This window comes from Octodon degus, unplaced genomic scaffold (genome assembly GCF_000260255.1).
Source record: "Octodon degus isolate 3935 unplaced genomic scaffold, OctDeg1.0 scaffold00064, whole genome shotgun sequence".
NCBI lineage: Eukaryota > Metazoa > Chordata > Mammalia > Rodentia > Octodontidae > Octodon > Octodon degus.
In genome coordinates, this window is record NW_004524640.1 from 2,173,147 (window position 1) to 2,199,598 (window position 26,452).

The 26,452-nt window shown below is 40.0% G+C and overlaps 1 protein-coding gene across 1 annotated transcript in view; it reads right to left on the reverse strand.

Moving 5' to 3' along the window:
• Nucleotides 1-1,799: 1,799 nt before the first annotated feature.
• LOC101574524 (sulfotransferase 6B1) overlaps nucleotides 1,800-26,452 on the reverse strand; it is a 35,441-nt gene continuing 10,788 nt past the window's right edge. The window contains exons 2-7 of the mRNA XM_004634655.2: nucleotides 22,920-23,076; nucleotides 21,094-21,278; nucleotides 17,692-17,818; nucleotides 8,886-8,980; nucleotides 8,545-8,731; nucleotides 1,800-1,961 (exon numbers count right to left, since the gene is read on the reverse strand). Of these exons, the coding sequence (XP_004634712.1) occupies nucleotides 1,843-1,961; nucleotides 8,545-8,731; nucleotides 8,886-8,980; nucleotides 17,692-17,818; nucleotides 21,094-21,278; nucleotides 22,920-23,064 (858 nt within the window). The 5' untranslated portion in view covers nucleotides 23,065-23,076 and the 3' untranslated portion in view covers nucleotides 1,800-1,842. The remainder of the gene's footprint in view (nucleotides 1,962-8,544; nucleotides 8,732-8,885; nucleotides 8,981-17,691; nucleotides 17,819-21,093; nucleotides 21,279-22,919; nucleotides 23,077-26,452) is intronic.

The window sequence follows — 26,452 nt, forward strand, 5'->3', positions numbered from 1 at the left end:
GTCACCCAACAGTCCCATTCTCTTGATTTCAGTTGTCATTTGAACATCCTGAGAAAACAAACTGTCTCAGGGCTGGGTCCTCCCATTTTACAATTACTGTTTACTTTCTCCACCAGCCTTATCAAGTTTCCTTTACTGTGCTCTGATAGCTTTGTCATTATCTGGCCACCAACATTTGGTGTGACTTCTGTTCCACAGCCTTTAGATAAAGACAATTATGATCACACTTGATTGTTTTTGTTATTCAGTAGTCTCATTTCTTGGAGGAAGGGAAAAGGGTAATAAATCTCTAAACAGAGCAAAATAGAAGAGAAACAAATAGGGAGTCAGAAGCAGTTCAAATGCTTCCCTGAATTACTTATTTCATTGTTTCAAAAATATTTTAATATATATGCTAATCTGTTTCACTTGTGTCACTGGTTCATCTTAGTTTATTGAAAAGAAAATTTTGTGTTATTATCTTTTTATTTCTTTTCCGTAGTAATCTTTCTGATTTATGTCTTGTACTCTACTTTTAAGATAATGATGTATAGGGTATTAACTATTGTTATTCTCTTATTTTGTTATATTTTTCATAAAATAAAAAGTAAAAATTTAAATTTATATAAAAACCCTCCAAGACCTTCAGTTTGAAGAAAAACTGCATGAAGTCAAAAGGAATGTTTTATTTGTAACAAATATGAGCATACAGAAGAGTCACAAAGATCTAATTTCTTGTTGAATTGTTATACACTTATACAAAGACTTGAGAAATATCACTAAAAATTTGCATTTGTAATTTGTAATAAACATTTATATAGATTCACAATACACCTACATATGAAATAAAAGTGTTTGGTTGGATTAAATAACTTGACTCACTGCCTTGGGAGCAGAGCTCAAACATACAGCATTGATTTGCCTTTAAGCTCTGAGTCAGATATTATAACAAGACAAACAATATAACATGATTTGTGTACTTGTCAACAGATAACACATAATCTTTTAATAAGTTCACTGAAATTTCATAACAGTGTTCTCTACATTAAAGCTGTAGAATAAGACTCATTATAGAAGGGAGAAAATTATAAAGATTGAATTACTGCTGCAGATGATTCTTGAGGGAAGTATGTGTATGAAAAATACTAAAAGAGTCATAAGCATTTCAAGGCAATTGAACTTTAATATCGGAAGACAGGGAAATTGAAATTTAATATCGGAAGATAGGAAAATTGAACTTTAACTGAAGTAAGATCATGTAAATACTGGAATGCCAGACCCACGTCATTGTGAAAGAGTATTTTTTTACTTTTAATTTTTACCAATACACTGTGATGTGGTCATTTTATACATCTACTAGGTGTTTTCACTTTAGTAAGGTTAGATTCATTATTGCTAATGACATTGAGACTATCTCTACACAGATATCAGGAAACACTGAGATAAAATTGTTGGTCCAGAGGTCATAGTTATTCAAACAGATGGGAAACAAATTCTTCTAAGACATTTGTAATTTTAGGTAATCTCTCACCTCTTCTGTTGTACATTAATGCATCTTATGCAACACCTACAGTAACATGGTCATTCTCAATACATATAATCTCCTGTGTCTTGCTGTATACCCTGCAAACAGATATATAATTCAGCCATTCAAAACGTGTGTATTTCTTCTCTACTTCTAATTTTCTACTATCACCAAATATGATAATGCTAATCTCTTATACACTTTTGACACATCTATGAACTATCTATTTCTCATTGAAAGAAATACACTATCTGCTTTCCATGTGGGTGAAAAATATTTACATATTCTCCAAGTTTTGCATGGTAGAAAATGAAAATGGCTTTCATTTCCCATTTGTATTAAGAGATTTCCTTCAAGTGTCTTGCCAGTTCGCTCTGGTTCATTTTCTCAGTGAATAGTTCATCAAATGCTCTCTTCTGCTTGGGGGTAAAGTGGTTTATCCAATCGCCCACCACTCCTAGAAAAATTACAAATATATCAGATAAGAACCAATTCATAAATTCTGTAGTATTCACAAAAGAATTCTGTCAGCTCTATAATAAAAATATGTAAACCTCACAGATTTTACTACAGCAGGCAAAGCAAATTCTAATCCAAATATAATAAAATCATAAATTAATGTAAACATAGTGATATTTCATTTATTTCTATACTTGGGCACCTACACAACAGAAACTGTGTTGAAAGCATGCCACAGAGGTGAGTAACTAGTCAGACTTAAAGGAAATGTATTTTACAAGGTTACTAATGGAGAATTGGAAACAAAAACACCAGGTTTCAATGTAAGGTGCTTGGTGACAAAATATATACCTCTCACAGTGCACCAGCCTCTCCTAGCATATGAATCACTTTTCTTATTCTTGGCTACATGGTCAACCCTTCAGAACTATCCTTTTCTGCTCCAGTATGCCCACCTTCCAAACCCCAACTGTGGATCTTGCCTACCCCTTTTTGGCCAGTTAGGGCCTCAAACTTCAGCCCTATATGTCTCCAGGTACTGGAGCCAGTGATACATCATTTCATGCTGAGATTTCAATCTATGACACATCATCTTCCAACATCTTCTCTTTCCAGCTAACTTCTAACCTCTTCCTAGTTAGGGACTGCGATGTATTCATTGTTTGCAGAGCTACAGTTGCCAGTTGATTACTGAGCAGCTTCCCATGGGTGCTCAATAAGTACCTGTGTTGTACTTAACTGTCAGACACTGTAAAGAAATATATTGCAAGCAAGGAAGTTTTGATGTTTCCAAGATCTGATCCAAATGAGTTAATTCAAGAAGAGCAAAAAGGACTAGTTCTGTTTGAGGGGGCGGAAGGGAGGAATGGAGAGTCCAGTACCTGGAGGAGATCTGAGTCAGAAAACGGCGTGGCCTCTGAAGCACACCAATTTGAACACAAGGCCAGCTTCACAAGGTCAACGTGCGAGGCCCATAGCAATATTATTGCTCCTGAACACTTTTCTTTGGTCTTTCCTTGTTCTCCCCTCTAGCTTCTGTAACAGTTCACTTGAACTACTGACACCATCTATGACTTCCCCTGATTTTGTTGGCTGGTGGTGTTTTTAGTTTCTGGTTTGCTCTCTGGGTTCTTTTCCCTTTTTCTTTTAAAATGTAGAATTTAAAATGATATAGCCATCATACCTATAGGTTATAGAAAATACATATAAATAGAGAAGATAAACAAATCAAAGAAATAGACTCAGCTAATGAGGATAATAGATCTTTTGTCATACATTTCCCCAGGTGTTTTTCTTTGTGAGCAAATACAGCCATGTAAACTATGTTTTTAAAAACATCACAAAATCATCACCTGCTTTTTTCCCATATCATACATTGCCAAGGTACTATGTAGACACAAACAGTAAAGCTTAAGAGTTCAAGAGAAGATGTATGACTAACAGCTCAAGGAAGAAATTAAAGGGAAGGGGCCAGGAAGATAGCTCAGTAGAATAAGTGTTTGCCTGGCAAGCACAAAGTCCTGAGTTCAATCCTTCCTACCACCCCCCAAAAAAAAAGAAAAAAAAATTAAAGGGAAATTGGAAAATACACTGAGACAAAAAAAACTACATATGCAAAACTTATGGGATCTAGCCAAAACAGTGCTAAACAGGGTAATTTATGGTGACAAATAATTACATTAAAATGGAAGCATCTCAAATAAATCACAACTTTTTACTTCAACAAACTAGAAAAAAAAAAACCCCACCAAGTGTGAAGTTAGAACAAGAAATAATAAAGATTGGAGCAGAAATCAATGAAATAGAGAAACAGTAGAAAGCCTCAGCCAAAGTAAGAGTTGGGTTTCTGAAAAGATAAACAAAATTCATAAGCCTTTAGTTTAAAAAGAAAGACAGAAAGCTCAAATAAATTTGATGTATTGAATTTAAATCTCAACTCTATTCTCTTTTACTTATATGAATTTGAAAGCTCATTAGACCCTTGATGTCTCTGTAAAATGGGGATAGTACAGAGACCATGATGGCCCCTACGGTCAAGTTCAGGCAAGAATAGCCATGTGACACAACTCTCCCAGACTAAGCACTCAATACATGCTAGCTAGCTATTGTTACATAATTGCCTATCATTTCCACACCTCTGTAGTAAGTGTCTGAGCAGATGTGATCTGGCTTCTGCTGAGGAGTCACTGAAGTCCATTCTGGGTTTTTATTGTTATGAACAATATTATAGCATGCGATCTGTCCATATGTCTTTTCACACTTCCATACTTCCCCCATAACTTTTAGTATGGACTTAGACTTTTCACACTTGTGTTATTTCCTGTCATCTTCTCTACATGGTTACCATAGTCACTTTCTAAACCAATAGCTGTAATTCTGGCAACACAATGAAAAAAACAAAACAAAACAAAAAAACAAAAAACAAAAAACAAAAAAAAAAAGGGGGGGGCCAGGGAGATGGCTCAGTGGAATAAGCACTTCCCTGGCAAGCGCAAGGGCCTGAGTTCAATCCCCGGTTCCGCAAAAAAAAAAAAAAAAGAAAAAAGAAAAAAAGAAAAAAACACAGGCACAGATTCACCTCTATGAAGTGAAGAATTCACCTTTACCAAAAAGTCTGAAGAGACAACTTTAGTGGTTTATCTGAAATGATTACTTTTAGGGGCTGGTGAGATGGCTCAGTGGTCTAAAGCACCTACTTAGAACAAGCTTAGCAAAGCACAGGGACCGAGGTTCAATCCCTCAGCACCACATGCCAGCCAGCCCCGCCCCCTGGTGTGCTGAGCTGGTCATACACACACGCACGTACACACACACATAAATAAAATTTAAAAAATTGAAATGATTACTTTCAGAGTGACTCCCAGACTCTGATCCCATCTCTCCCCAAAAATGAGTGAAATAAGGGCCAGCCAAATAGCTCAGTGAATTAAATCACCTGCAAGCAGGCTCAGGGGCTGGGGGGCTCGATCCCCGGGCCTACAGTGCCAGCTCCACCCCTGGGACACACTGAGATGAGACAGAGCGTGGTGGCTTGCTCCCGTAATCCCACCTCTTGGGAGGCTGTAAACAGGTGGATCACTATGATTCCGATGTAGTAGTGAGACCCTGAACACCCTGTAGACCTTTCCCAAAAATACAAAAAAAAAAAAAAAAAAAAAAAAAAAAAAAAGAGTGAAATAAATAAACTCTATAGATCCCTTCTTGTGTTTAATTCCTCATAGAGTTCTGGGAACTAAAGGCAGTGAAAATGTTTGCACTGTTGATCTGTGTTTAGATCCAGCACGCTGTTACATACAACTTAAACACATTAGAGTTAATGTTGAGGTTATAATGCCGTTGATATAATTTCATCTGAGGACATTTGCCAGGTTGCTAGTAGGACAGGTCAGAGGCTATCTCCATTTCCACCGGTAACATTCCACAAGTGCGTAGTTATGGAAGTGAGAATATCGATTGCTTTACTAATCATAGTCTCAAAGGGCAGTGATAAAATCCTGGGCTCCGGCATGCATCGGCGCCTCCTCATTGCTCCCTCTCCTCCTCACCTTGGTTCCTCTCTGTCTGCTGCTGTTTCTCTCCTGTGGTTGTTGTAATTTCTTTGTACTTGTCTTTTCCAGGTTCCTCTGGCCGCCCTGTATCACCGCTCGCCACCCTGGCCTGGAAGCTCCCACAGCATCGTGCTCCTATCCTTGACACCAACCCCCTTGGAGGGGTGGCCCTTGCTGCTGTGACCTGCCTTTACCTCCATCTGGTCAACCCATGGGGCTTCCTGCCCAGTTCTGTGGAGCCTGTGCTCTCAGACCTCGTGTGTGATAAGCACTTCCCCATTTTTGGTCCTGCCTTTCCTCATAATTCTGCCTAGTTTCTTTGCTTGGCTTTCCTTGGGTGGTTTCATGGCCCAAGGTGCCACGTAGCATCTCCCGGGCTCCAGCTCCTGCCCTTGCCCTGATGGCCGCTCCCACCACCTTTCCTGTTCTATATCACGCAGGTTGCCTCCAGGCACACTTTTCAGCTGAGCTTCCCCCAACAGTGACCCCTCCACCAACCACTTTCCCCATCGCGACCCTCGGAGTTCCTTACTCGAACAATTATAACCATCTCTCCCCGGCCTTCCTGGCCCACGTTTACCCTCTTCTGATCCATTTACCATCCTGACTGCAGTATTTTCCAGCTCATATGTCTGAGCCTTTCTAGTCCCTTCTTAAAATAACAGGCAAGAAAAACAAAACAGCACTTCTCACAAAGTCCATCAAAGTGATTCCTCCCCAGCACCAATATTTCTCTCCCTCGCTTCGCTTCACACATATACTACTCTCCACATGAGACCAGTTGCTTCTTGTACTACCCAATTCCATGGAGAGCTGAACTTTTCCTCCCAGATCTTGCTTTTGTTGGAATCCATTGCTTTCCTAGCATTGTCATGGCAATGTATTTCTTGAGCTGTTGGCCCCAGATCTGACGTATTTCGTCGCCCTTATGTGCTGAGGGGAAAAAGTCTCTCGATCTATCTATGTTCCTATTCACATTTGCTCCTGGCATGAGTACTGCAGTTAGCACCTCTTAGGACTCTCTAGATTGCAATCTTGTGAAGGAAAAAGCTGTGCTTCAATGTTTCAGTATAGTTCCTAGAAATAATAGTCTACTGGTAAGTGTTTATTGAATTGAATTCTCGCTGGCTTCCTAGCCCTAGTTCTACAAGTATAAGGAAATACAAAATGAATTACTGAAATGGAAAATAATTTACAAAGTTAGGACAGTATCTGTTTTATATGAACTGGCAAATGTTTAAGTGGAATTATATTCAAGGGGGCCAAAGAAGGGTTTGTTTTCTGGTGAGTGATCTGAGTACATAAATACAGAGCATTTAGCCTCATGAGTTACAGAAAGTTTTCCTCCCGCATCTGGGTAAAAATTTACACAAACTTCAGAACAATTCTATAGCTACATGAAGCCCCATGAAGAATTAGTGTGAAAGATTTATTTTCTTCTCTCTGTGTTTCCTAGCTGAAGACATCCTTGGGGAACAAGCCTAACCTTTCTCCCCACTCTTGCTGCTTGCAGAGGTGAGCTGGCAGGTGGGGCATGTTGGGGAAAAGGACCTCCCTGCTCACCAGCTCCTTTCTCTCTCCTGAAAAGAATTACAATGTGCCCAGCCCCCACCCCTGCTCCTGTGGCCTTCCCATTGGGGGAGAGGACAGCACTTGATTGGCTGTGACTAAGTGCATATGTTTGCATAATTCAGGGTAAATTGGTAGCAAATGCACAAAGCTGCAGACCTGAGGCACATTCATCAAGCAGCGTTATTATTTCCATTTGTTCATTTCCATTTGTTCCGTGTCAGTCTCTGAATTGACTCTAATCAGGCATGGAAGTCTCAATTTTGGAAAGAAGGAAGTCAAGATTTCATTTAATACACATCCACTAAGGGGTGAAAATATACAATTGCTGTGCAAGGCATAAGGACTCTGTCTGAATAAAAATGAAACTGTAGTAAGGTTTATGTCTCCATGGGCAACCAGTTATAGGACCCTCCTTATCCAAAAGACACCAAAAGGGCTGGAGAGATAGCTCAGCGGATTAAGTACGTGCTTGAGCACGCACAAGGAACTAGGGTTTGATCTCCAGGTACCACATGCCTCGCCAGCCCCATCCCTGGGCGCGCTGAATCAGCGACCAAGTCCAGGCATGGTGGTGCATGCCTGTAATCCCAGCCCTGGGGAGGATGAAAACAGGAAGATAGCTACGAATCAGAGCTGTGCAGGAAGACCTTGTACCATATATATTTTTAAAAAGACACCAAAATCCTCAGACGCCCAAGTTGCTTATATAAAGTATTACAGTACTTGCCTATAACCCATGCACATCTACCATATATTTTAAATCATTTCTGTCTTACTTATAAAATGTAGTACATTCGATCCCAGGACCCGCCGTGCCGGCCCCGCCCCCAGGACACGCTGAAACGGCCATTGAGACTGGGCGTGGTGGTGCACGCCTGTAATCCCAGCTCTCCGGAGGCTGTAAACAGAAGGATCACTAGGAGTCTGATCTAGTAGTGAGACCCTGAACACCCTGTAGACCCTTCCCTAAAATACAAAAAAAAAAAAAAAAGTAGTACAGTGCAAATGCTATGTAAATAGTTGTGGTACTATATTTAGAAAGTAATAAGAACAACACAATGGCAACTTACTATGTAGTCCAGTCTGGCCTCGAACTATGCTCACAATTTTTTTTTTTTTTCCTGCACTGAGCTATATCTACAATGCCTTTTAAATTTTTTTTTTTTTTTTTGGTGGAACCGGGGATTGAACTCAGGCCCTTGCGCTTGCCAGGCAAGCACTTATTCTACTGAGCCATCTCCCTGGCCAAAGAACTGAGCTAGGGCCAGACCTCCTGCTCACAATTCTTTTCCAAATATTTTTAACCTGCCGTCACAACTTTTTGTACAGTCACATTTTTTTCCCAAGTAGTTTTAACATGTGGACAGTTCGAAGCAGAGATGAGAACGGAGCAGACGTGGATAACCCCTGCACCTCCCAACACAGCCCCCAAGACAAAGCCCCCAGGCCCGCCCTGCTTACCTTTCCTGAACACCAGGTTCCTGTCCGATGTGAGGGCACAGATTGTGTGACTGACATCATCATTTTCTTTAACTGAATGACTTTTCATTTCACTGAATGATGTTTTCCAAGCAATCTCATTAACTTCACTATCATTCACATGTATTCCGAGGAAAGTCGCTATCTTCTTGAAACTTTTAGAAAAATCCTGAGCCAAAAGCAAATTAAAAAAAAAAAGTGAGCATAAATCTTATCAAAGCACCACACTTATTCCCTGAAATCTGAAAGCAGAATTCAATGATAATTTCCGGTTTGAACTTAATTTGATTGAAATTGGGATGGTTGCAACATTAAGCACTTACTTTCTTCATTTCTTCGTAGAATATAATTAGAACATTTTCATCATTTCTGTGCTCTTCCCAGCTCAAAACGTGATCAAACCAGGATCCGTACACAACTAGAAGAAAAATGGATTGTTACGGTTAAAAATGATGGCTGGTTTCTTCCCACTTCAGCTAAGTAGTTAGTGAGACACTTACTTGTTACACTCTCAAGTGAGAGCTCTTTAAAGAGTTCAATTTCACTACTGTTTCAACTAAATGTCATTGTTAAGTTGGCTCACCATATCTTTTAACAAGCTGATATTAAGAGTAATATCTACTCTTAATATCTAAGAGTAGATATTAAGATGTCTTCTCTTAATATCAGGAAAAAAGGCAGTAGGAACAGACATACACAAGGGGTGATCAAAAAATACTGCTAATATTCAACTTTTAAAAATATATTACACAGGGCTGGCAAGATAGCTCAGTGGACTAAAGTGCCTACTGAGGCAAGCTTAGGCAAGAGCAGGGACTGCAATTCAATACCCAGCACCACATGCCACACCAGCACTGCCCTCAGGGTGGGCTGAGCCACCACAGAGTCCCCAGCAGCATGGCATTTGCCTAGAACCTCAGTGCTGAAGAGGCTGAAAGCAAGAGAATCACTATGAGTCCCAGCTGCATAGGAAGACCCTGTAATAACCAAGTACATTAAAAAAATATTAGAGGCAGGGTGTGGTGGTGTACATCTATAATCCTAGCACTGGGAAAAGCTGAAGCAAGAAGATTATTGTCATTTCAAGGTCAGGCTGGGCTAGGTAGGGAGCTCAAGCCTAGCAAGAACCTCTCTCAAAACAAACAAATAAATAGTAAAAACTGTATTATAATAAGAGACACATTGACATTAATTTCTTGAACATACCCCCCCTTGCTTTGCACATACTTATACCATCATTCTTTTTTTCTTTTATTTTATGTGTGTGTGTCCAGCTCAGCCCACCAGGGGGCGGGGCTGGCTGGCATGTGGGGCTGGGGGATTGAACCGCGGTCCCTGTGCTTTGCTGAGCTTGTTCTAAGTAGGTGCTTTAGACCACTGAGCCATCTCACCAGCCCTATACCATCATTCTTATCATTTTCAGAAAATCTTGCTTCATGAGTGTCTACGAAATATGATAAAAAATATGATGAATGATGAACAAAACCCTGTGAATGCTGGTGCCAAGTGCCACCCAACACCAAGACAGGCTTGCAGCGGCACTACAGTGTCTTCATCTACTTTCTTTACTGGGTTTGTCCCCAGGAGCTCTCTGGCTCTTCCCCACGTCAAAATGACGAGGAAAGGGAAACATTTGGAATCAACTCAAGACACCAAGGCCACCACGGCAGTGAGATGAAGGACACTGATGAAAGAGGACTTAAGAATTGCTCCAGAAAGCAGAAGGAACAGTGGGACAATTGCGCTCAGAGTGAGCGGGAGGAGTCTGAGGGTGATTACTGGCAAAGTGTCTTCTGCTCTAGTAAAGTTGTGAAGATTTAAGTGCACGCCCCATTTTTCTGTTGTATCTCATACATTTTCTCCATGATTGTGTTGTAATGATCACTGTGGCACTCGGGAGAAATAGAAAAATGATGGAAATTTATTCTTTTATTTCTTTCAAATTCCATGTTTTCCTATAATCATAGATTCTTAGCATAAAAGTTTATATTAAGTTTTAGAAACTCTTGGCAGCTGTTACTGTTTATATGTTGGTCAAATATATTTAGTTTAAAAGAAAAATTAAATTTAAAATTCTATTAACATATCTAGTTCAAAACTGAAAACCATAGTCTTAGAAATATATCAGTAGTTAATATGGTCTCTTTATTATTGCTTTTAATGACAATCTTAAAAATGTTTGATTATTTAAAAGTAATAAATTATGCAAATAGCCTCTCTGGAAATAATGATTAAATATATATAGTATTTAATTAAATATATAGTGATTAAATACACATTATATATTAAATTAATATTTTTTATATTATACACAAATATTAAAGAGAAAAATAAAAGGTAGATGATAAGAAATAACTCCTTATTTCTTATTTCTCCTTAGATCTTTTTTTAAAAAGTTCTTCATTTCTTTATTTATTTGGTACAGGGTCTCACCACACAGCTCAGGGGCCAGCATAGGCATGCAGTACCAAGGATCAAAATCAGGTCCTTGCCCTTGCCAGGCAGGCACTTAGACCACTGAACTATCTCCCCAGTCCTCTCCCACATCTTTTGCAAATGGGAAGAGGATCAAGAGATGGATGGAAAAGAGAAAGTGAAGTATAAAGAATTAAGATGCATTCTATACAGGCAGCAACTCCCCATGATGAATTTAATCTTTAATTACTACAAGCATGTACTAATGAAAATTATGAATAAAAATGCTCTACATGTATCATTCCATTGCATCCTTGTTACTGCAAATTCAAATTCTAACGTATGTACTAAGTATAAAAGACCTGTTCTACTAGTGATTTCCTACAGATCTGTCAACTTTTGATTAATTGAACTAATACCTATTAAGCCATTTGAGCATTAAAGTGTGGAATGTAGTGAGGTATAATTAACTCCAAACTAACTGCATTTTTTTCCATAACTTTGGTTTTTGAGGAAACAAAGAGCCAGAAATTAACTATATGTATGTTTAAATCAAGAATTTCCATGCCTGGGACATCATTGCAAAATGAGCCCACCATCCCAGGGACTCATGGATTACAGAATAAGCTCTTGGAAGAGTTTCCTGGGTGTGGCCCTTAGTTATCAGCAATCTCAGTGATTTACACAATACCTGTCTTAGAAATACCCAGATTGCTGTATCAGTAATAAATGACTCTAATTCTAAGAATGGCCACCTTTCCTCCCAGATATCAATAGTTAATAGGAGATAGATTGATTTTTTTTCTCTCATGCAAATTCACTAATGACTGTAGTCATTAGTGCCTCAGACTTGGAGGAAGAACCAGCCTGCCATCTTGCACCATCAGCCACAGCCTACTCCTCCTCGATGAAACCACAGCCTTCAGCTGCTGTGGCTGTGGAGCCCTGAAGACTTTCAGAGAATCCAGGGCTGCTATGTCTAGTTGCCTGAGCAGACAGAGACCCAGAGTTACAGCACGTGGATAGGGGTATCTGACCTTGCCCATTATGGTTTTTCAGTGGGAAATATATTACAACATCCTTCAGAATACATTTAAGCACTGGGTACAGCTGCTTGAGAGACTGAGGAAAAACAGTCAAGGCCAGCCTTGGTAATCCATGAGGCCTGGTCTCCAAAACGAAATAAGCCAGGTACGATGGTACATGCCTGTAATCCTAGAAGTCTTGGAGACTGAGGCAGAATGATCCATGGAGACCAACTTGGGCAATGTGGCAAGGCCTTGTATGAAATGCAATGCAATGCAATGCAATGCAATGCAATGCAATGCAATGCAATGCAATGCAATGCAATGAAATGAAATGAAATGAAATAGGTTTGGAGAAAGAATTAAGTGTTTAAACATTGCTTAGCATGCAAGAGACTCTGTGTTCAATACTCAGCACTGTTAAAAAATATTAAGAGGGCCGGCCAGATAGCTCAGAAGATTAAAGGGCCTGCTTAGATAGACACAGGGACTGGGGTTTGATCCCTGGTGTGCTGTGCTGGCCCTGCCTCTGGGGCATGCTGAGACCAATATTAAGACTGGGCATGGTGGCACTTGCCTGTAATCCCAGTTCTTGGGAGGCTGAAAAACAGAAAGATCACTACAAAGCTGATCTGTGTAGTGAGACCTTGTACTAAATACATAAAAAAATTAAGAATAAAAATATTACAAAATATTAAGAATATTCAAGATCATAATTTGAAAGCCAGTTTTTCTATTATTCACAAATCAACTTATTTTCCAAAAGATCTTGAAGCAGACAAAATAAATTAAAGACAGTGGCTGCCTGTGACTGCCTCAATACTACAAGAAAGTGTATTAGTATTATATTTGAAAAGTGACTTTTTATGAAAGGGTTGGAATTTTCAGGTCATGTTTTGTTTAATTAAAAATGCTACTTACCTTATTTGTAGACTTATCTCTTAAGAAAATTTAGTTTTCAAAACGAGAGATTTGAAACACTTCTTTTACAGTAAATGTTTTTCTCCACATCTTTCACTTATGGAACGATCCCACCACCTCCTGGCTTTCAGCTTTGCCTGGCTGGCACTCCTGCTATCCTAAATCACTCCTTTCCCTGCATGCTCATGAGTAGAGATGGCTCACTTTCACTTAACCCATGTGTCCTGGATCTGGGGAGTGAGTCAGAATTCTGGCTTCCAGAAACTTCCAGAATATCTCTCCCCTCCCAAACACCACGTGGGGTTCATGCTTCTGCGGGACTCTTTTATACCTACCACTCTTTCCCTCCCATCTCAGTCACAAATCAATATATCATCTCCTCTGCTGTCATTGGAGACATAGAGGAGGTCCCAGTGTGTCATCTCCAGGCTCACCATCAGCTGTAGTAACTTCAATGGATGGTTCCCTCAATACCTTATTCTGAACACTTTTGTCCCTCTCTATTTTATTTTCTTAAATTAATTATTTGGTACAGGGTTTCACCACGAAGCTTGGACTCATAGTAATCCTCCTGTCTCAGCCTGCCCCGCACTGGGATTACAGGCGTGTGTCACTGCGCCTGGTTTCAGTGGCTGGCACGGCACACCTAGGGTTCCAGGGCCAGCATGGCATGTGGTACCAGGGCTGGAACCCAGAACCTTGCACTTGCCAGGCTTAGACCACTGAGCTATCTCCCCAGCCCATCCCTCTCTATTTTCACTGTCTTTCCCTCATTCCTTCTTTTAACCTTACCAATACCTTCAACATCTTTGTCACTTTGATGCCAAAAAAAGAAAAAGAAAACCAAAAAAAAAAAAAAAAAAAAAAAAAAAAAAAAAGCAAAAAGTTCCAGTACTGAATGAAAACATTTTTTCCTTCTGTTTTTACTGAGTGCCACTGCTTATTTTTATCACTGCAAATCTCTCTTACAACCTTAAGGGCTGCAAGGTTCCCTCCCCAACTTCCTTGTCCTAATAGATCAGCTCTTCACATCAGCTGTTTCCAGTGTGCCATACTTTCTGCAAACCTTCCACCTTGTTCCAATTATACCGAGTGTTTTAGTTTCTACGATGTGCTCTGAAGATAACACTAGTTCTTCAGACAAACACCACTCTCTGGCCTAGGATGCATGCAGCATTAATACACAACTAAAGAGAGATACATAAAAATAAAAAAGAGCTGAATCGCTAGGATATTAACTTCCCATTGATTTCCTATGCAATATTAGTCTGGCATGATATCACTAGCACACAATTTATTGCTTAATTTGAAAATATAAAGTAGCCAAGTGTGGTGGGACACACCTGTAATCACAGCACTTGGAAGGCTGAGGCAGGAGAATCACAGCAGATTCACCTACATCCTGGGCTACATAGTGACCTCAGCCTAGCCGGAACTAAACAGCGAAACCCTGACTCAAAAAAAAGTATATTTATACACTGCCTGAAGGGCAAGTCAGATGATGAGTGTCTATCTGTGTCTCTTTACTGTTTTGCTAGATAAATCAGTCTGTATTTGGATATGGATGCAGGGTTGCATAATGCCTCAGGTATAAAATACCCTCTACAGTGAATGCTTACTTGCAGCAGCTCTGCCTCTCTGTAAAACTACTTAAGTCTCCTGTGTCTAGGAGATTTCTGCAGCTCATGTCAGCCATTACTTCGTTTGGATCTTTAAATAATCCTACCAGGTAGATCATCTCATTAGCCTTAGTTAGTGTTGTGGGTATCGATCTCAGAATGGTTACGCTTCTCATCCACAGTCACATAGGAAATGCCGCACAGTCGGGACTCAATGCCTGCTCCTCTCTCCCTCTCTCTCCTGTTCTTTCTACTCCACTGTGTCCTCAACTGCAAGAGAAACAACCCTCCCCTCAAAGAATCATCGAAAAACATCCCTGAAAAAGGTCACAGACTTATTGCACACACAGGTGCTCATGCGCACACACGCATGCGCACACACACACACACACATATCTGTATCTCACAAAAAGTGAAAAAGTGATGCTATTTCCCCATCTGAACAGATTTTTCAAAAACCCTTTAGTGAGTCAGTGACTTCGTGGTGATTACAGGGTTGGTCCAGATGCCGACTATTTCTTGATCTAATCCCTTTGCAACTCAGTAGCCATGCACTCACCTAAGAAGGTGGAAGAGAACTATGGAGAATATTTTGTCTAACTATACTCTGCCCCTCCTGAATATTCCTTTCTTCCTATCTCTCCTTGCCTGCCTGCCTTTCCTCCCTCCCTCTCACCCTTCTGTTTCTCTTCTCCTCTCTCTTCTCTCCTCTGCTCTCTTCTCCTTTCCTACTTCCCTCAATCTGAACAGGAGATCAAATCCAGAGCACTATACTATTGTGCTTCCTCCCAAACCTTTTAATTAATTAATTAATTAATTATCTGGCACAGGGTCTCGCTGCACAGCTCAGACTCATAGTGATCCTTCTGTCTCAGCCTCTCCAGTGCTGGGATTACAAGGCATGCACCACCATGCCTGGTTTCAGGGCTGTATGGCACATATGGTACCAGGGACCGAACCCAGGTCCTTGAGCTTGCCAGGCAGGCACTTAGACCTCTGAGCTATCTCCCCAGCCCCATCCCAGCCCTTTAAAAATTTTATTTTGAGACAGAATCTCTCTGAGTTGCCCATGCAGGCCTGAACTTGTGATCCTCCCACCTCAACTCCCAAGTAGCTGGGATTACCTGTTGCTAATTTCACCTCATCCCTTGTCAGCACAGCACTCTGTGGTGACTTCTTGGGCTGCAGGGGTGGCAAGACAGACCCTTCACCAAAGACAGATAGCATCCCTTCATCCTGGTCTGGACTAGCCTTCTAGCCTTCTGTGGCCATGTTGTAGCACAAGGATGACTGTTGAGAAGGGCTTTTTTTGTTTTGTTTTGTTTTGTTTTGTTTTTTGGCTGGCTCAGGCTGCCTTAAGGGCTAGTCTGATAAGGCATGTGGAGCTGGGGATCAAACCATGATATCCTGTGCCTGACTGCATCTGCATAAGCAGGCGCTTAAACAACTGAGCTAACCAGCAGGCCCCACAAAGATTTTTGAGCGCTTTTTTTTTGGCGGTACTGGAGATTGAACTCAGGACCTTGCACTTGCCAGGCAAGCGCTTATTCTACTGAGCTATCCCCCCAGACCCTTGCACAGAGATGACTCTGCTAAAAGCATCTCTGGGTGTGCTGGCCTGCTGACCCTGCACAACCACAAAATAGGGCCCTGTAGCCTGGGAGAGCGCAAAGCATGGTGTTAATAACAGCGCATATAAACTGCATTTCTTGTCCTGAGCAAAAGCAGACTCAAGATCTGTTCTGAAAAAGTAATTTATGTATCTAAACTCCTTACGCTAAAAATGGAGCTGAAGTGGAAGGAGGCATGCTAGCTATCTTCAAATATTTAGAAGCTATCATGTGGAAGAGGAATTAATGACCAGAGAGATTTTTTTTTTTTTTTTTTTTCTGGACACATTGTCACACAATGGTAAAGGAAAGAAGTTGAAGTTGATGCCTGAATTGAAATCTTGACTCTGCTCCTTTCTTCTTATGCATCTGTGGCCAAGTTGTTTGGTCTCCTACTCTGCCTTCTCTTCAGCTGTAAGATGAGGATAGTAACATCTACCTCATGGTGCTCTAGTGAGGGTCAAATGAGCTTATATTTGAGTAGCACGGAGCTAAGAATCTATCCTGTGTGGACACACTGTGAAGGGTAAGAATGGAAAGAAACCTCAGAAGAGGGAAGGCATTGCTCAGTAAGGTTGGTAACCCTGTTGTCTGAATTAAGGTATTGAAGCTCGGTCTGCATAATTCTTAGGGATGGTGGATGCACGATTCAAACATTCATTGGGTGTCTGGACCAGACAAACACTAAAATACCCTTCATTCCCTACATATTATGAGTCTAGTGCGCTGTCAGTTAGGGAGGAAGGCAGACCAGAAGGAGAAGCTGACACATGTGGGTCCTGCCTGAAATTAACACAGCAATGCTGAAAATTTGCAGGGAAAATAGAAGTGGGGTTCTCTGGAAGCATTTCTAACTCCTGTCTCTTTCAAGTTCTACACGGTTTTGGTGTAGGACCTTTGTATTGTGTTTGTTTGAAAGTTTAGAGTAATTTGGATTTTGTAAAAAACACTCAGACACCACTGAGTCAGGGGAAAGAAATTCAAAAGTTGTACAGGGTGGTACAACCAAGGGGAGACACAGTTCAGTCAAATTGTATCTCTCTGTGTTTTCAGTATAAATGACCTTCCATTTATTGTCATGAAATCAACTGTCTCACAATTTCTTTTTGTTTGTTTGTGTGTGCCCATTTATATTTTTCTTTCTTTCTTTCTTTTTTTTTTTTTTACTTTTTCATATATTTAAAGTATGATTCAGGCTATTATCTGAATTCCAGTCACTGTATAATTATTTCATTGAAATGGCTAGTGGTATATGGAAATAAAACATAACTTATGCAAAATTAATGTCTTTTGAAAATATTAAAACAAGTGCAACAAAAAACCCACTATTATTTAATTACTCATAGGTGATTAGAAAGACTGTGAAGAAGCAAAGTGAGAAAGAATTTGCTTAAAAAGAAATTTCAAATTATCTCTTCAGTGTATCTTTTTTGGGGAAAAGGAAGTTAGGCGTCACTTAAAACTTTTGGAAATGTTTTCATTTTTAGAGAAAGAATTCATTGTACCTTATAAATTTTCAAAAACCATTGCTATATTCACCTTCTCCCTTGAGGAACAGCTCCAAAAATGCATCCCATGTTTCAATGCAAGGTAGATTAGGATTATCTCTGTAGTAGTGGTACAGGGAAACAGCTGTATCTTTCGGATTTCGAACGATGTAGATAATCTGTTTAAACAAACATCAGTTACTCTTGGATGAAAATGTCAACATAAAACATTTTCTAAAAGAAACCAGCAGCGAAAGTTACCTAGGTAAAGCATGAGTTTTGGGGGCGGCTGTAGCTAATGAAGTCAGTCTTAAGCTAGTGTCTCTTACAGCTTACTGAGTACAATATTCATCAGGGAATCTTGTTAAAATACCAGTTTTGATTCATGGTGTCCAGGAGGGGGACTGACATCTTGCATTTTTCACAAATTTTTGGGTGGTGTACATGCCCCAGGACACCAACCACATATTCTAAAAGCTAGTTCTGCTCCTCTGGTTTAGAGGCAGACATGGAAAAACATTCTATTCCTTTACGGAACACAGCAACTTTTCAGTTAGTCATCTGTCACAAAGCATTTATGTACAGTAAGGTTTGTTACAAAATATCTATAATTTCTAAGAATAATGATATGTTATGCTTTCTCTTTTCTACATTTTAATCTCCCAAAGAGCACCCTGAGATATCGTCACAATTTTATGGACACTGAAATGCCAATTGAATTTAATTCAATGAATATTTACTTAGCACCCTCTGTATACTAGGCACTTATGGTGTTTCCTATCCAGATTACAATTATGAGCATGACACAAGTAATTCTAGTCTTCTTGAAATTGATAGTCGGATAATGAAACATGCTTTTAACAATGCAGGGTTATGGGGCTGGTGAGATGGCTCAGTGGTCTAAACAAGCTCAGCAAAGCACAGGGATCGCGGTTCAATCCCCCAGCACCACATGCCAGCCAGCCCCGCCCCCTGGTGGGCTGAGCTGGCCTCCCCAAAATAAATAAATAAATAAATAAATAAATAAATAAATACATTTTAAAAAACAATGCAATATTATAAGAAATATAATAAAGGATATACAGAATTAACAAAACTATATAAGAAGCTGCAGGAAACCAATGTGAGAAGGAGGACCAAGTAATATTGTCACTTCTGCCCAACACTGAACAGCTCACTAATGAGTACAGAATGTTCTTTTTGCATTTTAGTTGGCGATCAAGGTAGACACAGTTTATTTTGATAAGCGTGTATTTATTTTGATAAGCGTGTATTTGCGTGTATTTGCTAGGCTGGAGATATGGCCCAGCAGCACAGCGCCTGTCTGGCAAGCGTGAGTTCCTGAGTTTCGTTCCCGACACCACCCATCCTCCCACCCCACACACAAATGGACATATTTTCTGAGTCATTCTTAATCCATGGCTATCTTCCAGTGTCAAGTTCATAGTCCATCCGTGATGCAGGTCCACAGATACAGTGTGTGTTCTTTAACTGAGAGATGTGTAAAGGTCATCGTGTAGAGGAATGAAAAATCAATCACCTTTACCCTGACCCACCCAGTATCCCCTCTGTGCCCCTCAACACTGCAAGCCTTTGGGAACTGCTCTAGGCTTCCTGAGCAGGTTCACAGAAGCTCAAGGCTCAGAGAACAAATAAAAATCCACTACGTTGGACTTGGGGTGCAGCTTCACAACTCAACACCCGCCTGGCAAGTGCAAGGTCCTGAGTGAGACTCCAGATATTAAAAAAAGAATCCATTGCCTTAACCTGAAAGGGAAACAATAGCCGAAATTGAAGCCTGGCCTCTGAGTTGGACATACTTGGTTTGGTAGGGAGTTGTTAGGGCTTTTGGAGACTCTCCCAAGTCATATGCCTGCATGCCCTACTGCTAAAAGAATGGCTCTAATTATTCATATTTTGCCAAAGGATGCATTCTAAGAAATCAAAAGATTCACTGGAGGAAGTTAGGGGATATAAAGGGAAGGTACACTCATAGTTTGGGAGGAAAAATCAAGTATTAAAAAAAAATCATATGAAGATCTAGAAAGCAAAAATATTATGCCAGTGAGTTTAAAACACAAAAAAAGATGATTCAAAATGCTAGAAAGTGTTGAGAGCTGTAAAGAAAGCTTGAGGGAGGGATACACTGCCCGGCAGATCACACTGAGGAGCTTGTCCAGCTCTCAGTGTCACCGGTGGTGGCAGCAGTGAGTCATCATTGTCTCTGGAGACTCGGGTGATGAGACCGACACAGTGCCCATTAAAGGCCGCCCTGAGAAGGGCGTGCATCTCGGGACTGTGGTTCCAGGGTGCAGGTTAAGGAGTACCTGACCCTTCCGAACTGCAGTTTCCTTCCCAAGCTTACAAAAGTCCACCTGTCATTGTGGATGAAGCACTATCGGGTATGGCAACTTCACTGACATTTGTTACTCATGTCACTGTGTTACTGAATTGAATCAAACTCCATTTTTTCTCTCTGCCTCTCTGCTTTTCTGTCTCTGTCTCTGTCTCTGTCTCTGTCTCTGTCTCTCTCTCTCTCTCTCTCTCTCTCTCTCTCTCTCATCTCTATATGTATGTTATATATGTGTACATATAACATGTATACTTCTCTGCCTTTCTCTCCCTCTCTCCCTCCCTCTTGGTCTTCATTCTGCTTTCATCAGAAAGGAGGAGGAGGAGGAGCAGGAGGAGGAGGGAGGAGGAGGAGGAAGAGGAAGGAGGAGGAGGAAGGAAGAGGAGGAGCAGGAGGAAGGAGGAGGAAGAACAAGAAGAGGAGGAAGGAGGAGAAAGAGGAGGAGCAGGAGGAGCAGACAGAGGAGGAGGAGCACACAGTATGTACAGAGCTCTGTGCTCACACAGTGACAACACGGCAAGATCTGCTCTGGTACTCACATGGTGGACTGGCCAGTTGGTTTTGATTCTAGACTTAGAATGTGGCTGGATTAGAACCAGCTTCGTTATTGTGAAACTCGTAACTCTAACAGGTGTCTTGGCTTTACTTTTTAAACTTCTTAAAATAAAAATATATTTAAAATGTTGCCTGTACATATACCTCGAAAATAAATTAAGTTCAACTCTAACGCCATGTTCTAGAAAATATCCTTAACCTAGTATTTTTACATATACATGTAAGTATGCTTTCTTTTAAATGCATTTCGTACAGGGTTTCACTACACAGATCAGACTCATAGTGATCCTCCTGTTTTCAGCCTCCCATGTACTGGGATTACATGCATGCGCCACCACACCTCTCAGTTGCTGTCTGAGCGGGCGCCAGGGGCAGGGCCGGCACAGCACACCAGGGATCAAACACCAGTCCTGTGCCTGTTGTAAGTGTACTTTGATAGTATGTGTGAATTGAAAACCAAAGATTCTACCTAATCTTCTCTGTAAATATTTCTTGACACAAACATAAATCAGAAGCCCGAAGACAGTTATGGCCTTAGCCCCTCACCTTGCATTGCTTCTGTTTGATATTCGCAGGTAGCAGGTCATAGCTTAAGTGTGTCGGGATCACTCTTCTCTCAGAGTACATTTCTAGCTCTTCAAGTTTTGAAATGTCTCCCAGTTCTATAGGAGACGTGAGCGCGATGCTAGCATTGGGAATGTTCTCAATGATCTCCGCAACCCAGTGAGTCCCTTTACACAAGCACAAAATGCAATGTAGTTTTAATTAGTTGTCACAACGCATTGGAGAAAATCAGCACATGATAAAAACAATGAACCCATTTACTTTATTATAACTAGTACTATCACACCCACTGAAGCTGCTGGAACACTGGCACTGCTATGTGACAGGCAGAAGCACATTTGAGAGCACAAGGGGCGTGAACGTGGCATGCTGTTATCTTGGTGCAATATACGCTGTGTTATCGCACAGTCTAAGACCTTTCAATCCACAAAGTCACACAGATCTTTTATATGTAAGTCCCACCTGTCCTGGAAGATCATGTGTCTTCCTCTTTTGTTCACTTATCCTTTTCTTTTTTGCTGTCTCTCTTTCGTTTTGCCAGAACTCGAGGTCTTGCACGTGCTAGGACTTGTACCACTGAGCTGTACACCTAGCCTATTAATTAATTAATTAATTAATTTATTTATTTATTTATTTTGCAGTACCAGGGATTAAACTCAGGACCTTGAGCTTGTCTGGCAGGTGCTTATTCTACTGAGCTATCTCCCCAGCCCCTATTGTTTTATTTTAAAATAAGTTCTTTCTAAGTTGCTCAGGCTGGCCTCAAATTCAGGATGCTCCTGCCTCAGCGTCCCGAGTAGCTGCATTTCGGGCACTGTGTTCTGCATCCCCTGGGAGCACTGTTCACCCCTCTGCCTTTCCCGGTAGTACCCAGCTCCCGCATGCATAAGAACACACAACAAGGTACAATTGTATGGGTGGTGTTTAGGGGTTTTTCTGTTTCCCCCTTGAAGCTAAACACTGAATTATGTTTTTATTTTGAGTAGAGACAGAATACTTGCTCAAAGTATTTAGACAATGAACCTGCGCTATATTCAAATGCCATGGTGCTATAAACCTGCGACCATAGAATCTGGAGTATAACTTTATGTTGACAGGAAGTAAACAGTGAGCATGCTGCGGTGTTGTAGGAAGTAGTAACTTAGAGAGTGAAATATAAATATGAGGAGGAGGATGCCTTGCTGCTTTGAAAGCAACATCCCTGAAAAGTTTAAATCAGGCCTACTCTGTACCTCAATATAATTTTTTTTTTTTCCTGTATTTTAGGGAAGGTTCTGCAGAGTGTTCAGGGTCTCACTACTAGATCAGACTCATAGTGATCTGCCTGTTTATGGCCTCCTAAGAGTTGGGATTATAAGTGGGTGCCACCATGCCCAATCTCAATTGCCCCGGGGGTGGGGCCTGCACAGCAGGCCCTCATTACAATTTCAATGAGATACACTATTAACAGCTTTATAGTTGAACAAATATTTAGAGTTTGAACTGTTCTCACTTTTCTCATCTGTTTTAATAAGAAGAATATTTTCAATTGCAATGTTAATAAGCTTTCAATATTTATAATTATAATATTCATAGCAATATGACTCATCCTGTAAGGATTTTGAATTACTTTAACAAAATATATTGATTAGTAAGGCATTAGTAAAGTTTCAGTTTTTTACAACTAAATCATCTTCAGGGTAAATTTTTAAAGTGTGTCATATCATTTATTTCAGGGGGAAATTCTGACAAATAAATGTGCAAAAATGCTTATTGCAGTTCTACTGTTGCATTTCTTCATTTTTAATAATGGATTGAAACAAACTCACCAGATTTTGGATAGGAAACCAGGAACACATCATCTTGTCTTACAGGAAAAGAATCCAAAGCATTAAGAAGTTCTTCTGAAGACATAGTAGAAAAGAGGATCCCCTTGAATTTATGAAGAACATTTACTTGGCCTTCAGACGACATCTTCCATCAAATCTGTCAAAAATTATTTACTAAGCACTGACTACACAAGGCACAGAACAAGAATTGCCCAAGATCTCAACCTTAGTTCTTCGTACAAAGTAATCACAGAATCATTAAGCTGGCATTCCAACCAGGGAATATATATACATACCTCCCACAAGTCTTCAGAGTAATTTTTAAACCATAATTGAGCCAAAGTCTAGTGTAAAACTATTGTTATCTGACTCTTTCTGATAATGTGTTACAAAATGATTCTATCAACGTGGCTCAGAATAATTTCTGTACAAAGAAATTAAGATATTAGAATGTTAACATTTTATGAAGATACACCAATTAATCAAACCCTTTGGCCTGAATAGGGAAAGGCTTTTAGTGGCTATAATTAATTACATTGATACTAGTCTCACGAAGTTCAGAGTTCAGGCATCTGAAGTTTCCTGCATTGATGATGATGTTTCTTCTTCTTCCTTCTTCTTCTTTCTTCTTCTTCTTCTTCTTCTTCTTCTTCTTCTTCTTCTTCTTCTTCTTCTTCTTCTTCTTCTTCTTCTTCTTCTTCTTCTTCTTCTTCTTCTTCTTTTCTTCTTTTTGTTGTCGTCGAAGGTCAGTTTATTGAAGATGTTAATTCTACTCACTTGATTACTTATGAATGTCTTCAAAGCTCACTTTTAAAAATAAAGGTTAGCAAGAGAAACTCCACACCACAGTGCCAAGGTTGGTTTGGGACCACTCAGAAAACTGCACAGCCATGCACCCAGCAGCAAGAAACCAAGCACAGCAGCCAAACCCAACACAGACCCAGCTGGATGAGCTTGAACTTGATAGATCCGACCCAGTAAGCTGAGGCACACTGCTGAACTCTGACCTACGTGAGTATTCTCTCTCTCCAGGGAGAGAGATGGCAACAGGTAACTGGGGTGAACTAGTCGGGGTGGAAGATTCCAGGTATATCCGGGGAAAGTAACCAGATGGAACTTAGGGGAACTACTTTAAATACATATTCCCAATTTAATATCTGTTTAGCCATACCATCATAATGTTTGATCTTATGGTTTAAAATATAAACCCATTAGATACAAAAGTTTGTCAATTGCTAAATCTCACCAACCATGATTAATGTTGCTAATTGCTGTACTATAATTGACAAACTATAACTGCCTTAACCACGTCATCTCTTTTAAGAAATAATATTGGTAGATGCTTAGGTAATAACTGAATCAAAGCTCTACACCAAAGGTCAAAGGACAGTGCTATACAAAATGACAAAGAGAAGGAGCAAAATGCATTTTCAGTCCCTGAGCCCACCCAGAACAAATACAGGAGAAGCTAGCATAGGAGAAATTGGAAATCACCCACCTGAACTCTCTGGAATAATAGTGTCTGAAGTAAAGAAACAACTACAGAAAGGTATAGAGGAAATCAGATCAGAAATAATCTCTGAAGTAAAAAAAAAAAGAAATGATAACTATAATGAAAGAATTACTAAGTGTTTCTAAAGAAGACACTGAGAAAAAAAAGTAGAAAAATTTTGTCGCTAGAGAAATGATTAGGATAAATAGACTTCTAGTTACTAACACAGTAGAGGAAGTGACTGGTATTGCCTTTAAAGAAAAGAAAAGGGAAAAATAATCAAAAAAGAGTCTTTCTAGGAGCTGACTGATACATTGGTGACTTAATACAAAGCTGACAAGAGCTGCTTTAGGAAGGAGAACATGGAAATTGGCACGAAGCTTTAGACTGAAGAAAATAAACTCTTGCTTTTGTCAATAATACTACAATACTCTGGATTCAACTACTATGATACTGATCTGCCCAATTAGTTCAGTGAACCACGATTAATTCTTGCTTGTCTAACAGTCAAAGAAAGTGTGCTTCAATAAAGAAATGAACCTCGTCTTAATTCAGCACCAAAAAGTGAAAGTCTACCATGGGAGAAATAAAAAGGCTATCTATGGTAGTGACAAAAGTAATGCTTAGAATGATCCTATACATAGAAAATCCCCAAGTATCTCTAAACAACTAACGTATGTGTGTATTGAGTGTGACCGCTGGATTAAAGGGTCAATACATGAAAATGACTTGTCATGTATTCTAACAAAAATCAATTTAAAGGTAAAATTTGAAAAACAACTGTTTATAATAACATGAAAGAAACAAGACTATAAATAATTAGAGATGAAGTTAAAAAAACTCTTAAACATAGAAATAAAATATTTGCTGCACTAGATGACTCAATATTTTAAACATATCAACGTTCTCCTTACTGACTTACGAATTTGTTTGCTTATAATCCCAACAGATATGCACCTATGTATATCATCTGTCTGTGTGTATATGTGCATGTGTGCATGTGTGTGTAAACTGACGAGCACTCGTATGGAAAAGCAAAGGGTCTGGAATAGCCAAAAAATTCTGTAGGCTGTATATGATCAAATTTCAAGATTTGCCATAGAGGCTACACTCTCGGGACCCCTCCAGACCCTGACCAAGCCCAGGCCTAGAGGGTGTGTGGGAGAGCTTCTGCACTCCCTTTTGCCTGCTGGATCCCTCCAGACACAGCCCAGGCTCACTTGTGAGTGAGTTCTTCTGTCCTGCTCTTTGGACCCCTCCAGACCCAGCCCAGGCCTGGTATACAGGAGCAGAACATCTTGCCAGAGGGGCACAACAGATTCACTTCCAAGGGCTGCAGAAGGAAGACGCTGAGCACAGCAGCCAGACCCAAGCCAGGCACAACTGGATGAATTCAAACTTCATAGATCTGCACCCAAATTTCATTAGGTGCTAAGGTTATAACTGCACCAAAGCTCTACACCAAAGATCAGAGGACAGAGCTATACAAAATGACAAAAAGAAGGAAAAAATGCAATCTCAGGTCCTGAACCCACCCAGAATAAATGCAGAAGACACAAGCACAGAAGAAATTGGACCCACACAGCTGAAATGTCTGAATCAATAGCGTCTGAAATAAAGACACAACTGCAGAAAGGTATAGAGGAATTCAGATCAGAAATAACCTCTGAAATAAAACCAGAAATCTCTGAATTAATAGCATCTGAAGTAAAGAATCAAATGCGGAAACACATAGAGGAAATCCGATCAGAAATAATCTCTGAAGTAAAAAAAGAAAGGGTAACTATAATGAAAGAATTAATAACTGCTTGTTAAGATTTGCCATAGAGCATCAAGGATTAATATACGGTCACTTGAGCTCAGGGGTACACATGTAGACCAACACAATAGAATAAATACCACTGAAACAGACCCACAGGTATCTGATCACTTGATTAATGACAAAGGTGACATTCAGTGAGAAAGGAACTTTTAGAATGACTGGAACTCATTTAATTGAAACCTACAGGAGTAAAAACATTCTTTACCTGACTTTTTTTTT